Source organism: Protopterus annectens, chromosome 14.part0, assembly GCF_019279795.1.
Source record: "Protopterus annectens isolate FY-2018-M chromosome 14.part0, PAN1.0, whole genome shotgun sequence".
NCBI lineage: Eukaryota > Metazoa > Chordata > Ceratodontiformes > Protopteridae > Protopterus > Protopterus annectens.
Window position 1 is genome coordinate 781,417,630 of NC_056748.1, and position 16,217 is coordinate 781,433,846.

A 16,217-nucleotide genomic window follows, 5' to 3' on the forward strand; every position below is an offset into this window, starting at 1 on the left:
CTAGAGAAAGGCAATTTTTAAATAGAATGGCTACTCCCCCACCTATTTTTTCTATTTATTCTCTGTATATTATAACCAGGGGGTGCTATTTTATTGTTACTGATGTCTGGTTTTAGCCAGGTTTCTGTTAGCAGGACAATGTTGGGGTGATAGAAAGTTAGGGTAGCATGAAGTACATGTATTTTGTTAAGGATACTTCAAAGGTTGATGTTTAATATTAGGAGGTCTGAACTTTTTCTGTTAAGGTAGGGTGGAGGGTGGAGTTGACAGTTAGGATTGGTTGAAAGTATTGTGGGGCCAGGGTCGGGATGGATATCCCCACTACATATTAGTCTCATTATTATAAGATGTCACAGTTTCATCACTTTTATGTTTGGTCTTGTCATATTTTTGAGATATCTGGGATGTTGAGTGGTGAGGTAGGATAATGAATTTTGCCAGTGATATTGGGGTAGTGTAAATAGGGGCTATTGGAATGGTGGGGGGTAGTTTGTGTGTAGGCTGAGCTGGTGTAGATGTATATGTATGGAGATGGGTGCTAATGATATTGTAAAGGGATGTAAGATGTGCAAGTAGAGTTAAACACAGTAGTGTAGCAAGGTGCATAAGTAGCGTGTTTGTATAGTGTGGGTGTGTGTGTGTTGAGATAAAAGTAGGTGAGAGAATATAATGTATGTTTAGTGTAAGGAAGGAAATAGGCAGGGTTATGTAGTTGAGATAGTTGTAATATAATTGGAGTTGGGTGGAGAGAGCTGGTTTTATTGCAAGAGTATAGTTTAGTAAAGTGAAGTGGTTGTGAGTAAGGTATTAATATATAAGGATGTGTGTGCTTGATGGCGGAGTTTTTGCTTGGATTAGGGATTTTTGGATTGGATAATTGGAGTGAGGGCATGGCTTGCTAAAAATAAATGTATACATGGTGGGGGCGGGTGGCATTTGTGGGCAGGGTAGGGGAACGGTGTGAGCCCCGGAGCAGGTTGCACCAGATATCTATGTTGGCAAGAACAAAAAGCAATCTCCAAAAGCCAGTATCATCTAGGTAAGAGAAAAAATAAAACAGAGAGGGACTGCGCCATATGTAAGGAAGCTCCAAGGTGAAAATTGGTTGGAGAAGCCCAGTTAGAAAGAGGTAGACATAACTAAAGGGGGGAGAGCTAGTGCAGAGATAATTTACAGCTGGATAGCACTGTTTGCTGTTTGCTAGTGCCTTTTGCATATATATATGGAAGCCAGAGCAGAGAACAAAAGCTAAGTTTATGGTTTAAGGTAGGGAGGGGAGATAGGAACTACAGAAAGAGAGGTAGTCAGAGGTCCTCAGCAGCATGCTCACAACAATTTAGCACAGGTGCTTATTAGTTGTTACAAGTACATATATTTACTTGTTGCAATTCATTAAATGCAAAATTATTGCACTTAAAAATTAAAAAGTAAAGCTTACTGGAGCTATGCAGTGCTGTGATACCTCGGATATGTAGAGATGAAGAGAGAAAGAAAGAAGTAGAGTAGGAGATCTGTCCAGACAGTATCAGTCAGAAGAAACTGTTCAGGATAAGGTAAAATACAGGAGAACAAGAAAAATACTTTGAATCATCCATCCACTTTGGGGTAACTCCCTTTTGTTCTTATCCCTACATCCTTACACTGACTTGATTTTCCTGTATATATTTGTTGTGCCTGCATTCTGGTGTAGCTCAAGAAATACTGGATTTTGAAGTGATTCCAATAGTGTAGAAGTGAAAGTTATCTCAGCAGGATGGTAACCCATATTAGCTTGCCACTGCAGAATCAAGACAGGTTATCATCTACAGCCATATCATTGCCGTAATCAGTAACATCAATTTAATTACCTTAAGTGCATACTGCCTGGACCCCCCACAATGCTATACATTAAGCTCTCTTTACTTGCTTCATTTTTAAAATAGATGTTTTTCTTAAGGTTCATCTCTCAAATCTATAAAATATCTTAAACTTCTTAATTAACATTATGGTGATGATCCCCTTTGACCGCAGGCTACTGACTGGTAAACTTTGCATCACAGTAAGAGTTGGTCTTCATTAGACTTTATGGCAGACTGTCAACCTGTCTTCATTAGATTGTATGATACTCTGTCAGCCTCTCATCATCAGACTTCACGGCATACTGTCAAACTCTCCTCATCAGACTTCACGACATACTGTCAGCCTCTCCCCATCAGACTTCACAACATACTGTCAGCATCTCCCCATCAAACTTCGCAGCATACTATCAGACTCTCCTCATCAGATTTCACAACATACTGTCAGCCTCTTCTCATCAGACTTCATGACATACTGTCAGCCTCTTCTCATCAGACTTCATGACATACTGTCAGACTCTCCTCATCAGACTTCACAACATACTTTCAGCCTCTCCTCATCAGACGTCACAACATACTTTCAGCCTCTCCTCATCAGACTTCACAACATACTGTCAGCCTCTCCCCAACAGACTTCACAACATACTGTCAGCATCTCATCATCGGACTTCACGGCATACTGTCAGTCTCTCATCACCAGACTTCACAACATACTGTCAGCCTCTTCTCATCAGATATTACAACATACTGTCAGCCTCTCCCCATCAGACTTCACAACATACTTTCAACCTCTCCTCATCAGACTTCACAACATACTGTCAGCCTCTCCCCATCAGACTTCACAACATACTGTCAGTCTCTCATCACCAGACTTCACAACATACTGTCAGCCTCTTCTCATTAGACATTACAACATACTGTCAGCCTCTCCCCATCAGACTTCATAACATACTGTCAGCCTCTCCCCATCAGACTTCAGAACTTATTGTCAGCCTCTCCCCATCAGACTTCACAACATACTGTCAGCATCTCCCCGTCAGACTTCACAACATACTGTCAGCATCTCCCCATCAGACTTCACAAATTACTGTCAGCATCTCCCCATCAGACTTCAGAGGATATTGTCAGTATCTCCCCATCAGACTTCAGAGGATATTGTCAGCATCTCCCCATCAGACTTCACAGCATACTGCATACTGCCAGTATCTCCCCATCAGACTTCACAGCATACTGTCATCCTCTCCCCATCAGACTTCACAACATACTGTCAGCATCTCCCCATCAGACTTCACAACATACTGTCAGAATCTCCCCATCAGACTTCAGAGGATATTGTCAGCATCTCCCCATCAGACTTCACAGCTTACTTTCAGCCTCTCCTCATCAGACTTCACAACATACTGTCAGCATCTCCCCATCAGACTTCACGAATTACTGTCAGCATCTCCCCATCAGACTTCAGAGGATATTGTCAGCATCTCCCCATCAGACTTCACAGCATACTGCCAGCATCTCCCCATCAGATGTTACAGCATACTGTCAGCCTCTCCCCATCAGACTTCACAACATACTGTCAGCATCTCCCCATCAGACTTCACAACATACTGCCAGAATCTCCCCATCAGACTTCAGAGGATATTGTCAGCATCTCCTTATCAGACTTCACAACACACTGTCAGCATCTCCCCATCAGACTTCAGAGGATATTGTCAGCATCTCCCCATCAGACTTCACAGCATACTGCATACTGCCAGTATCTCCCCATCAGACTTCACAGCATACTGTCATCCTCTCCCCATCAGACTTCACAACATACTGTCAGCATCTCCCCATCAGACTTCACAACATACTGTCAGAATCTCCCCATCAGACTTCACAGCATACTGCCAGCATCTCCCCATCAGACGTCACAGCATACTGTCAGCCTCTCCCCATCAGACTTCACAACATACTGCCAGCATCTCCCCATCAGACTTCACAACATACTGCCAGAATCTCCCCATCAGACTTCAGGGGATATTGTCAGCATCTCCTTATCAGACTTCACAACATACTGTCAGCATCTCCCCATCAGACTTCAGAGGATATTGTCAGCATCTCCCCATCAGACTTCACAGCATACTTTCAGCCTCTCCTCGTCAGATTTCACAGCGTACTGTCAACATCCAACAATTCTCCCTATTCATTTCTTTCCTCAGCTTTTTCATTCTTTCCTTACCAGCCTACATTGCTCATATTTACTTTTTCAATCCTCACCAACCCTTCGTACTTCCAAACTTTATGTCACTGTACAAATATAAGTCATCCTGTCCAATTATAAGAAAACAGCAGGTGGAAACATCCTGATACCAGTCTCTCTTACCTATATAAAACTCCTCTTAGTAAGCTTAAGTTAATAACCCTACAGAGCCTTAAAATATGAATCTCATTTTAATATTTGTATCTCTGTTACAACTAACCCTTAAACTTAGTAAAACTGATTTTATCAAATAGACCTGTTTACTATCAGACCTAGTGGTCCTCTAGATCAGTGGTGCACAACGTCTGGCCCCGGGGCCGAATCCGGCCCTCCACGTAATGCCATCCAGCCCCCAAAGAGTAACTAAAAAAAAAAAAAAGTGAAAAAATGCAAACTTTCCATCATATGCTTACTTACCTAATTGACTGCAGTTGTGCATACCTCCAATTTTAGCTGTGGAAGTAACTATTCTTTCTTGTTTATAACTTATAGTTTGTAAACAGGAGTAACTTTCTGCAAGAGTTTGTAATAAGTCATGGCTGCAAACCAGAATAAAGTTAAATGCAAATTTGATGTAGAAAACAGACAATTTCATGACTGCTGAATTAAGTAAAAATGCCAGTCACCTGTACCTGTTGTTAACTCGTAACGACTTACTATGCTTTGAGGTGGCCAGCAGATGCATTAAGAATTCATGTAGTGGCCCTCCCCACAAAAAGGTTGTGCACCACTGCTCTAGATAGTGCTGCTGTACAGTCTTTGTTCATACTTATTATCCTCCTCCAACATTCCATCCCACTTTCCTTGCTTCCAAGCTAGGGTTCTAATATTTCCTAAAATAGTACAGTAGTAATCCGTTTAACTGGGCTGACTACAGCTATATAAACCGTGTGTTTAACAGGACTGATTACAGCTATATAAACCATGTGTTTAACTGGACTGATTACAGCTATATTAACCGTGTGTTTAACTGGGCTGACTACAGCTATATAAACCGTGTGTTTAACTGGGCTGACTACAGCTATATAAACCATGTGTTTAACTGGGCTGACAACAACTATATAAACCATGTGTTTAACTGGGCTGACTACAGACAGCTATATAAACCATGTGTTTAACTAGGCTGACTACAGCTATACAAACCGTGTGTTTAACTGGGCTGACTACAGCTATATAAACAGTGTGTTTAATGGGACTGATTACAGTTATATAAACCATGTGTTTAACAGGACTGATTACAGCTGTATAAACCGTGTGTTTAACTGGGCTGACTACAGCAATATAAACTGTGTGTTTAACTGGGTTGACTATAGCTATATAAACTGTGTATTTAACTGGGCTGACAACAGCTGTATAAACCATATGTTTAACTGGGCTGACTACAGCTATATAAACCGTGTGTTTAACTGAGCTGACTACAGCTATATAAACCGGGTGTTTAACTGGGCTTGCCACACTGATTATGAGCTTTGTATTTGCAAAATTGCTAGATGGCAGAAAAGCTCTGTTAGCAAGCATTTTTTGTGTGTTTGCCAGTATTTTCTGCCAAATAGATTTATACTGAGTTTGCTGTTTCCACATTCTTTCCCTACCTTGTGTTTTTTTCTGACTCATTCTTCGCCCTACGTTAAACTTATTCTTAAACCTATCTTGACTAATTTCCCACACTGCTTTTATACAAGTTGTTTTCTTTATTAAATTATCTTCCTAACAATACTGTATCATCTGTGTAAGTATTCAGGAAGTTATATACCTCAGCATTTTATTTTATTTTGTGCATTAAGTGAGCTTGAACATTGAGGCCCTGCCATTTTCAGCCATGATTTCAAATGCATAAAAATAAAACAGGAGTAAGCATTTAGTGTTAACACCTGAAACTCAGTATTAAGAATACTTTACAAAGCACTAGATAGTCTATCTACAACAAGATCCAGATCCAGATTCTTAGTTTTAGCACTTGAATTTGCTTATCCGTGCTCAGCACTTGTTCAGAACTTGTTGTAAGCACTAAATGAACTACAAATTACTACAGCACTCACCCTTCCTCATTACCTAGAGAAAAACAGCTTTGGTACTTACTTTCCTCACTTGCTTAGAGAAAAACAGCTCTTGTACTCACTTTCCTCACTTGTCTAGAGGAAAATATTTTTTATTCAGGCATGTCCAAGGGTCAGCTCCCAGTGTTCTCTCCTGTCTATCTGATGAATCTGGGCTTCTTGGGGCAATGTAGTAATTGCCTCATGTACACAGACAACCCTCTCCTCCTACCACCCAACAGTACAACCTGTGGGAGGTGCACTTATCTAGCCAGACTGGAGGTAAAGCTCTCTCCAACCAAGACTGAACTTGATAGTCAAGAGGAGAAGGTAAACACTTGCACCACATCAAAATCATCACATAGTCCCACTAAACCTACACCACCAAAATCCACACATAGAAACACAAAAACATTCACAAAGGCTCTCAATAATAATCTGCTCAAGCAACAGAGACCTCCAAAGCAGAAACACAAGCAACCTCCCACCACCAACACAACCTAAATGACACATAGCCTACAGACTCAGTGTGCCACTCAACCACAGCCCATAAGGCAAAACAACGTACACAGCACAAGAGTCATAGGTGACTCTATAGTCAGGCACACTGATTTCCCACTCACCAAGCTAAACAAGGAGAAGGTCACTGTCAGCTGACTGCCAGGTGCCAGGATCCGCCACATAATCCACGCACTCAGGTCACTCCACAACAATTACAAATATGACTATGTGATTGTCCATGTTGGCATGAACGACCTGAGACATACCTCCCTGGACTACATGAAAAGAGACATGGAAGAACTCTCCGATCTTGTATCCCAGGCAGGTATGACCCTAGCCCTGAGTAGCATCCTGCCATCGTCCAGAATGATGCCGCAGTACAAGGACAAAATTATTGACTTCAGCAATTGGCTAAGCTTCTGGTGTCATTCTACGGGGATCCAGTATCTGTCTGCCTGGGACGATATGGTTGACAGACCACGATGCTTTGCCATTTATGGCCTGCACCTGTAACCCCTGGGATTCCGGATACTGGCAAAGGCTGCTGCCACCCCTATAGTGCTTTTTTTAGGCAAGGTTCAAATGACAAATTCACCACCATAACTGGAACAGGCAAGCAAAACCTGAGGGTAATGCTACTCAGTGCTAGAAGTCTAAATCTCAAAATGCACTCACTCGAGGCACTCCTTAAAATGGAGAACATCGATGTCTGTGCAGTGACTGAGACCTGGTTCATGGTTCCAGAGTGCACCCCTGCATTACCAGGCTATAACTCATACCACATTTTTCGGCCATCTAACCTGGACCGGAACACCAAAGGTGGAGGTGTGTCCATATTCATTAAGGATATCCACACCTCCAGGCTAGTTGCTCAGCATAATGCAGCTGAGGCTATCCAAGTGCAACTAACTCTGAGCAAAACTGCAATGCAAATTGTAGCTTGCTACAGATCCCCCACCATGCCCCAGGATTCCCACTCCTCTTTTCTTGATATACTGGAAAATATTAGGGTTCAACCAAACACCCTAATATTGGGTGATTTCAACTACCCCACCATTAACTGGGAAAACTACTCATGTACCAACTCCTTCGCTCAGCGCTTTTTGGAATTCATAAATTCCAATGCCCTGGATCAACTTATCCACACCCCCAGCAGGGGCAACAATGTCCTAGACCTAGTCATTACCAACATGTGTGACTAGTGTTCCACATCTGAAGTCAACTCCTCGTTGATCAGATCCGACCATAAGCTAATCACCCTAGATATTCACATCCCGCCCCCACCCCCCCATTAAGGAAACCACAATAAAAAATTTCTCCAAAGCCAATTGCATGCTTCTTAAGACAGAAGTGGTGAACTTCATGACACCCATGCAGATGGACAGTACAGTCACGACTGCTGAATCCTACACAAATGCACTCTTAAGCACTTACACGAGTGCATGGATTGCGCTATCCCAAACAGAACCAAGATGCTATCCTCCAAAAAATGGAAGCCAATCTGGTGCTTTCCTGCCATAAACAAACTCTACAACAGAAGGAAGACATTTTCTGCAGAAGAGAGTAAAATCCCATGAGTGGAGTAGCTCTGTGGTCAGCCTCAGCAAGAAGCTACTAAGATCCCTGATAAGATCCTCCAAAGCTAGCTGTGAAAACAAGATTGCAACTGATTCTAAGGACAACCACAAAGCATTCTATAGCTATGTCAAGAATCTAGATGGCAACAGCCAGATCTGCTCTGAGTTACAGCACAATGGCACAAAAATTACAGAACCAACTGATATTGCCAACATCCTGGCAGATAGGTTCAGTGCTAATTTACCCCCCTCTCACCCCCTAAAGGGCCCATATCTATACAAGAAGAATGCAGAATCCCTGTAATTACAACTTCACAGGTAAAAGCAGCACTCTCTAAAGCCAAAAACACAGCATCCATGGGACCTGACAACATCCCAGGCTGCGTTTTACATGAACTTCAGAACAAACTAGCTTCCCACCTAAGCACCATGTTCAATCATAGCCTCACGTCAGGCTTTGTGTCCACTGAATGGCGCACAGCAACAGTTATTCCACTCCACAAAGGGGGAGCCACCACTGATCCTGGGAACTGTCGCCCTATTAGCCTGACGAGCCTGGTCTGCAAGGCCATGGAACGTATCATCATGGAATTCATAAACAAAGACATTGGTAACCTCCAAACTCTGGACCCCACCCAGTTCAGGTTTGTGAAAGGCAGATCTTGCCTCCTGAACCTGGTTGACTTCTTTGAGGCAGTCACCAAAGCCATAGATGAGGGTAAGGTGGTTCACACAGCCTATCTTGAACTCGCCAAGGCTTTCAACACCATCCTCCATTCTGGAATTATAGCTAAACTCACTAAACTGGGTATAAATTCCTGTGTCACAAGATGGGTTGCCACCTGGATCACTGACAGAACCCACACTGTAAAAGTTGCAGACTCCAAATCTGACTTCAAACCAGTGACAAGTGGAGTACCACAAGGTTCAGTCCTGGAACCTCTCCTGTTTGATATCTACTTCTCTGAAGTACAGGCTAACACAGAAGGCCTCTGACTAATGAAGTATGCAGATGACTGCAAACTAGAAGCTATAGTTGAGTTCCCAAATGATGTGGACATCCTGCAGATGGGCCTCACTATGACAGATGCCTGGTGTCAGAGCCATGGCCTCAAGCTCAGTGCCAAAAAGTGCATTGTTATCCCCTTTGGTAAAAACTCTCTACCCATGAACTACCACATAGGCAGCAGTCTTCTTAACACCGAATGTGCGATAAGAGACCTTGGGACCCAGGTGGACAGTAGTCTCTCCTTTGATAATCACATTGCCACAGTAGTCAGGAAATCCTTCTACATGGTCCACCTCATCACAAAAGAGTTCTCATCCAAAAAAAAAGAGGTCATTGTTCCCCTCTACTCGACACTCATTAGACCCATTATAGAGTACAACTCCCCTTTTGGAATGTACCTCACAAGACATCTGCAGCAGCTGGAAAGGCCACAGAAGTACCTCACAAAGAGAATTACTGGCCTCAAACAGATGCCCTACACTGATTGTCTCAAAAAACTCCAGCTTTACTCTGTAGCATATCGCCTACTCTGAGGTGATCTCTGCCTAACATATAAAGCTATGTCAAACCCAGAGCTGTTGGACATGCTACACCTAAAGAAATCACAATCTCTCTGAGCTACACGCTCTAGGGACCTAAACCTTGTCACCACAATAAACAGGACTTGCTGGAGGGATAGATTCCTGTCCCAGAGAATTCTCATACTCTGGAACAGGCTACCCATCTATGTCAAGCAAAGTTCCTCATTAACACTCTTCAAGAAAAATCTTGATGAGTGGATGGGAAATAGGAAATACATACCGGGGATCACTTCTGTGGCTCTGCTTGACAGGGGCACAGGAAATTAACTTTCTTGGGTTGGCGTAAGCCAGGGAACTTTGTTGGCTAGGCTTACTTAGGCCCTTGGGCCCATAGCCTAGTACCTACCTATGAACCTGTATATAAAGATATATAATATCATCTCAAGCAAAAACTATTTGGGCAGAGCAATATTAAAAAGAAATATACCTGCACATGAATCTTCCAATCAGTGACAAATAATTAGTAGAGAAAACTTCCATTGGGAACAGAATAATTACCGGAGAACACTCCTTTAAGGATACATATTAATATTTAACTGAGCCACATGTTTACAAGAGGTTGATGGTGGAAACATTTATTTGAATTCCACCACAGGAGTTTACTCGGGATTTTCCTGCCATACTTACTCCTAAAAGGTACTGAAATTTATACATTGGCCAAGATGGTTGTAAATGCCATGAGAAAATATAGTAGATTCAATTATCTGGTCATCAGGGGATAAAGCACTCGTATCCCTATCTGAGGGGTTAAGAAGTAGATAAGGTTGGGTTAGGAAAATTTTCTGAATTCAGTTGAATTTTTGGGCAGGTTAGTACTAATTTTGATGAAAAGAAAAAGTTACTCTGTGATGGTCAGATATGATCAAGAAGGCGATAATGTTAATTGATGTTTCCTGTCAATATTCTCAGAACTGTGTATCACTGCCCAGCAAACATGTTTGAGATATTGCCCATAGATGTTATAATACTGAAAGTCCATTCATATCACCTCCATCAGTCAACTCTTCTAAGCATATTATTTCATATACATTCTTTACACTATCTTCATATTGTTTCTTATACTGTCTGTCTCGTGGCTTCTTTTCTCACGTACATTTTACAGGTAAGGCACAACCTCAGTATACCTGTTCAGCCTCGCACTTTGCACACAGGCAGGTGTCATTCAATCGTAAAACATTCTGTCAATCAAAACTGCCATCATCAGCTACTCTATCTAGTCTGTCATTCAGAAACATAACTGGTAAGACATTAGCCATTCATATTCAGTAAGAAATGGAAGAAATGCCAAATAGAGTATAACTCATTTTTTGTCATCTTTTGGTCTTAACTTGACTATGTAGCATGTAAACACAACTGGCTTTCAAACATCCATTTTCGGTGCTGTATCCTTAGTCTTTTCTCTCACATCTTCACTCAAGCAATTATTTTGTTTATTCCCTTCTTAAGGCTAGGGAATCCTAACTAATGCCCTCTTATTGTACCTCTGTTAATTATTTTCAACCATACTTGAGAAAATTGCATTCATTTATACTGATCTAATCTGTTTTGATTTCCCTTTGTTTCCCAGCTCAACAATACCACTATCATAGAATGCATCCATTTCACCTCGGCAGTAGCATCTTTAATTAAGCCCAAGTTATGATTTAGTGACAACACTTTTCTTTTGCAGTTCTTTCTTCTTAGATCTAATGTTTTCCGTCTTTAAATCAAGACTTACATATATTAAGTCTGAGACTGCCATTTCTTGGGATATTCCCTTTTCTCTGAGGTACAGTGATCTCAAAGTTGGTATATATTATTTTGGGGGTGGGGGGATTTGCCCACCTGCAAAAAAACATGTTTAAAGGAGAAGAGGGATGTTCAGTATTCACTCTTCTTCTGTATTTTCAGTTTTATTTTTTTTTTGGTATTTTGGGACCTTTGAAGATCAGCCCATTTCTGTTTTCAACATACATTTGTTAAGCTATAGTAAAAGGTATTTTGCTTACTGTAATTGCCCAGCACAGGTCAGTTAGTTACTACAACAGTGAAAAAAATGTTATTCAGAGACAGATATAGCCATAATCAGAAAGATCTCATTTTGGCTTATTAGCATATCTTTGAGTTAGAAGCTAGTGCTGTCAGACGTGACTCACTAGTATTCTCTGTAGTTTATGGCCCATACATTGCATGGGCAAAGGCACCCCTACACACACACACACACACACACACACACACACACACACACACACACACACACACACACACACGCACATGCATAAACACACATCCAGACATTCACACACACAGCCACATCCACCCATCAACAGACAAGCCGTCCCCAGTTTATTACACTCACAAAAACACTTGCCCAGTCTTATTCTTATATATTTAACATTTGTTTGCCAGGATAGTCCGACTGGACAACAAGTGTCCGTTTTCAGCGGAGTCCTGGGACACAGTTACCCGTAAGCATGCTCCAACAAACAAACAACCCCTAGTGTGACCATGCAAGCAAACACATACTCACACACCCACACACACATTCATATATCTTTATTTATGCCCTTACAGATACATAGACACACACAACTAACACACACATGCACACACAAACACATACTGATACCCCCTTCTTCTCAGAACGTAACTGCACTGCATATGGTCCTACAGGAGTGAAAGGGTGACTGCTGTGGTCACTTTTTCCTTCAACAATGAAATTTTATGCAGCTGGCCTAGTAGATTAGGAGCCACTGACTGGGGAGAGTACATGTCCAGTTAGCATTAGCCTGTCCCTTGGACTGTCACATTATTATGCAGCTCTGTGTACAAGATTGCATTCTGTGCAGAAGCTCCAAGAGGGGAAACCTCAGCAGAAGGGCAGTCTAATAATTGCAAAGGCATGTCACGACGGGGAAAACTGCCAGGCTAAGGCCTTCCCTTTACAGTAAGTCTTTCACACCCTTTAGCATTCATTGTCACCCTCTCTCACTTCAGTAGCCTTTTTTTAAATCTTGAGGGTTTCTGTGTATATGCTGAGTACAAGAGTTTATCTAAAGTTGAGCTATGTATATTATGACCCACTGAAAGTATGCTGATTTCATTGACCACAAATCTGTACTATTTTTTTTTTATGATGTTAGATTCATCATAATTAACATAAGACACTGTGGCACATTGCCAGCAATTCATGTGGAAAGGGCAGCTTTACGAAACTCAATGCATTCTGTAGCTATGAGGATTTTATGTATGGTGTATTTTAGAAACACATGTAATTTTTAGTACATTATTGTAAACTAGAAGTAATATGTTTGGTTTCCTAGAGATGGATGTAGTAGTATTTTAAGCAGTTTCATTTCCTATTTATGTTTTTATTTCTAGGATGGCAGGGGACTTTGACCCAACTACTTCTAAAGTAAGTTGTTTGTTATCAAAGAAATGTTGTCTTGACAAATTCTATTGTACTTTCAAAGTCTTGTCATTTTAGTTAGTTGTGCACAAATTTGCTTTTTATGTTTAATGATTTCAAGGTATGTTCCATTTTGTGAGATAAGTCTCAGTTTTGCATTACGTAATTGTTACCGTTACATCATCAGATCTTTATGGAAACCCCACACTTGTCAAGACACAGTTGCTTTTATTTCCCACTTTTGTTTTACATTAACGCAGTAACAGTTATTTGGTTTCTGTTGACCTGTTGATGTCACTGAAGCTCATCCCGACATACTGTTCCCTTTCTGAAGTAACTGACAAAGTTGCAGTGGAATCACAGAACGCAACACAATCTGTATTTCAAGTACCAGTTTTGGGCTCTCATGTGACACAAAGTGGAGTAGTAGATTTTTTTTTTAATTCAGGTGACTGCGGTGCAGTTTTGCTTGCTAAAGTGTAATGCAACAATGCATGGATAAATGTACAGTAAATGTCAGAATGTGCTGCACTTCTACTGAGACGTGAAATGCAATCCTGCCTGCTTCTTCATTATGCAAGGTAACTGTGAGTTGTGCTGTTACTGTCATGCAGCAAAACATTGATATATTTAAAAACTATACTCTTCTTATTACTGACAACACAAAAGTAGCAGAATGAGTTTTAAACATTTTTGTGCAGAAATATTTTTCTTCCCACCATATCCTCTGTTACTCTAAAATACCAACTCTGGAAAGCCACTCTATCGGGGAAGAGTTTAATGCACTTACACATTTTCACTTTTGGAAGTATTAAAGTATTGAGCATATAGCAGCTGTTTGTGTGGTTTCTGTCTTTTGTGATGTAGAGTGTTTCTGTAGTCATCCTTTTTACGTCAAGCTTCTGTGATTCGACCTTCTGTGTTCTGAACAAATGTTATGTTTTTGATCCTTGTTGGTACATTCATTTTTAAAAGTGTAGTCTAACAAGTTTATCATGCCTAGTATAACTGTGTATATGTGCATGCGTCTGTGTATTTCTGTGTGTCTATGTCTGTGTGCACAGACACGTGTGAGTATGTGTGCAGATGGTGCAGTGTTCAGGCGTATTTTTATTGGGTGGTTATTTGATTAGGAAAGAGGAGGAACATTTTTTATTTTATTTAGTTAACATTTTTTACTGGGAAAGTCCAACTTGGAGAGAGAAATTTTTCAGCAGACGCCCGGGAAGAAAAGCTCCAGGCGCATGTCTTTGTAGTGTGGAAGGAAACTGGAGGAAACCCACATGAATGCAGGGAGGACATGCAGACTCCACACAGAAGGAACTCCAGCCAAGAATCGAACCAGAGAACCTCTTGCTGTGAGGCGACAACACAAACCACTGCACCACTGCACTGCCAACAAGACAATAACATTTCTGGAGCAGTGGGGAGGTACAAGTATTTCTCTGCTCTGAAGAGATAGTAAAACTCTTAGTGACCATGTTGAACTCGTTTCTTCAAGGTGTTGACAACATGCTTACTGTAGCTGTGCAGTGCTCTGATACCTAGGACATGTATGGTGACATGCTTACTGTAGCTGTGCAGTGCTCTGATACCTAGGACATGTATCATGACAACATGCTTACTAGAGCTGTGCAGTGCTGTGATACCTAGGACATGTATGATGACAACATGCTTACTGGAGCTGTGCAGTGCTCTGATACCTAGGACATGTATGGTGACATGCTTACTGTAGCTGTGCAGTGCTCTGATACCTAGGACATGTATGGTGGCATGCCTACTGTAACTGTGCAGTGCTCTGATACCTAGGACATGTATCATGACAACATACTTACTAGAGCTGTGCAGTGCTGTGATACCTAGGACATGTATGATGACAACATGCTTACTGGAGCTGTGCACTGCTGTGATACGTAGGATGTGTATGAACGTCAAGAGGCTCACACCTGTTTGCTGTAGACTGCAGATTGATGCACTCTTTGTATTTGAGCTCCAGAATTCGCCAGAAAGGATCAGCATTAGTAAAGGAAGGATACTGCAGAGCCTGAGAAGGAGACTTCCCCTGAGATAAAATACAGCAAAAAAACTGATGGTCTGGAGATGCAGAGCAGTATTAGATTACTTTATTAAACTGATAAGCAGAATGTGTTCTTAGAGACCGGGACAGTGGGAGGAGACAGACAGCATTTACAGGAATGACCTCTAAGACAGTTAGATCAAGTCTTGTAGCAAAGTAAAATAGAATGAGATGGGATGGAATTATGAGCTAGCATTATTTTATTACCACAGGGCACACTGATAGAAACCCATTTTTAAACTGGGTAATAAAAACAGAGCTGGGTAGAAAAGTAAGAACAGGAGTTCAGGAATGCCTTTAAATGAATGGTGACTGAATGTGGTTTACCTCATTGCAACTCATCTCATCTTACACAGGCTTCTTTTATCCGAATCCAAGTGACCAAATGGATGGTTCATTATTTTCGTTTTCCTTGTCTCCCACCTCCCTTGCAGCATAAGACCCCATGTATTACCTGTAAAATAAATTACTCTGAGGTTATCAAGCCTCTGGGCAAGTCATCTACCCCACTGGTGAACTTTCTGTTCACTCACCTTATCTCAACTGAATGAGCTTCTGCATGGATGGCCACAGTCGAACATATAAAAACCCTTGTAAATGTATACTTTTACAATGTAAGGTACTTGGAGACCACTATTTGCTAGTAGCCAGGATGAAAGCTAGAGTGTTAGGCTGTTTCTCTTTAACAGAAATCCATTAGGGAAGAAGATAAGAATAAAAGATTACTGCTGGTGGCCGGGTAGAATGTAACAATGAATCATTAACCATGTGTCCCTAGAGGGGAGCAGCTTCATGGTGGTGGCGAGTTGGCTATTAAGCAGTTTTTGTGCCAGGGAATACAGTGAAAGAGTTCCACCCAGAGGTTTGTACTGTTCTGTGTGGTAGGACGCACCATTCTCAAAGTCCATTCCCATTTTGAATATATTTTTCTGGCATAAATGGAGATAAAGTATTTTTTAAAAGTGGGATGATAA

The 16,217-nt window shown here is 41.3% G+C and overlaps 1 protein-coding gene across 3 annotated transcripts in view; it reads left to right on the top strand.

Moving 5' to 3' along the window:
• NFKB2 (nuclear factor kappa B subunit 2) overlaps window positions 1-16,217 on the top strand; it is a 396,915-nt gene that overhangs the window by 157,533 nt on the left and 223,165 nt on the right. For all 3 annotated transcript variants that reach the window (XM_044056528.1, XM_044056530.1, XM_044056529.1), the window contains one exon: window positions 13,139-13,172. In XM_044056528.1, the coding sequence (XP_043912463.1) occupies window positions 13,139-13,172 (34 nt within the window). The remainder of the gene's footprint in view (window positions 1-13,138; window positions 13,173-16,217) is intronic.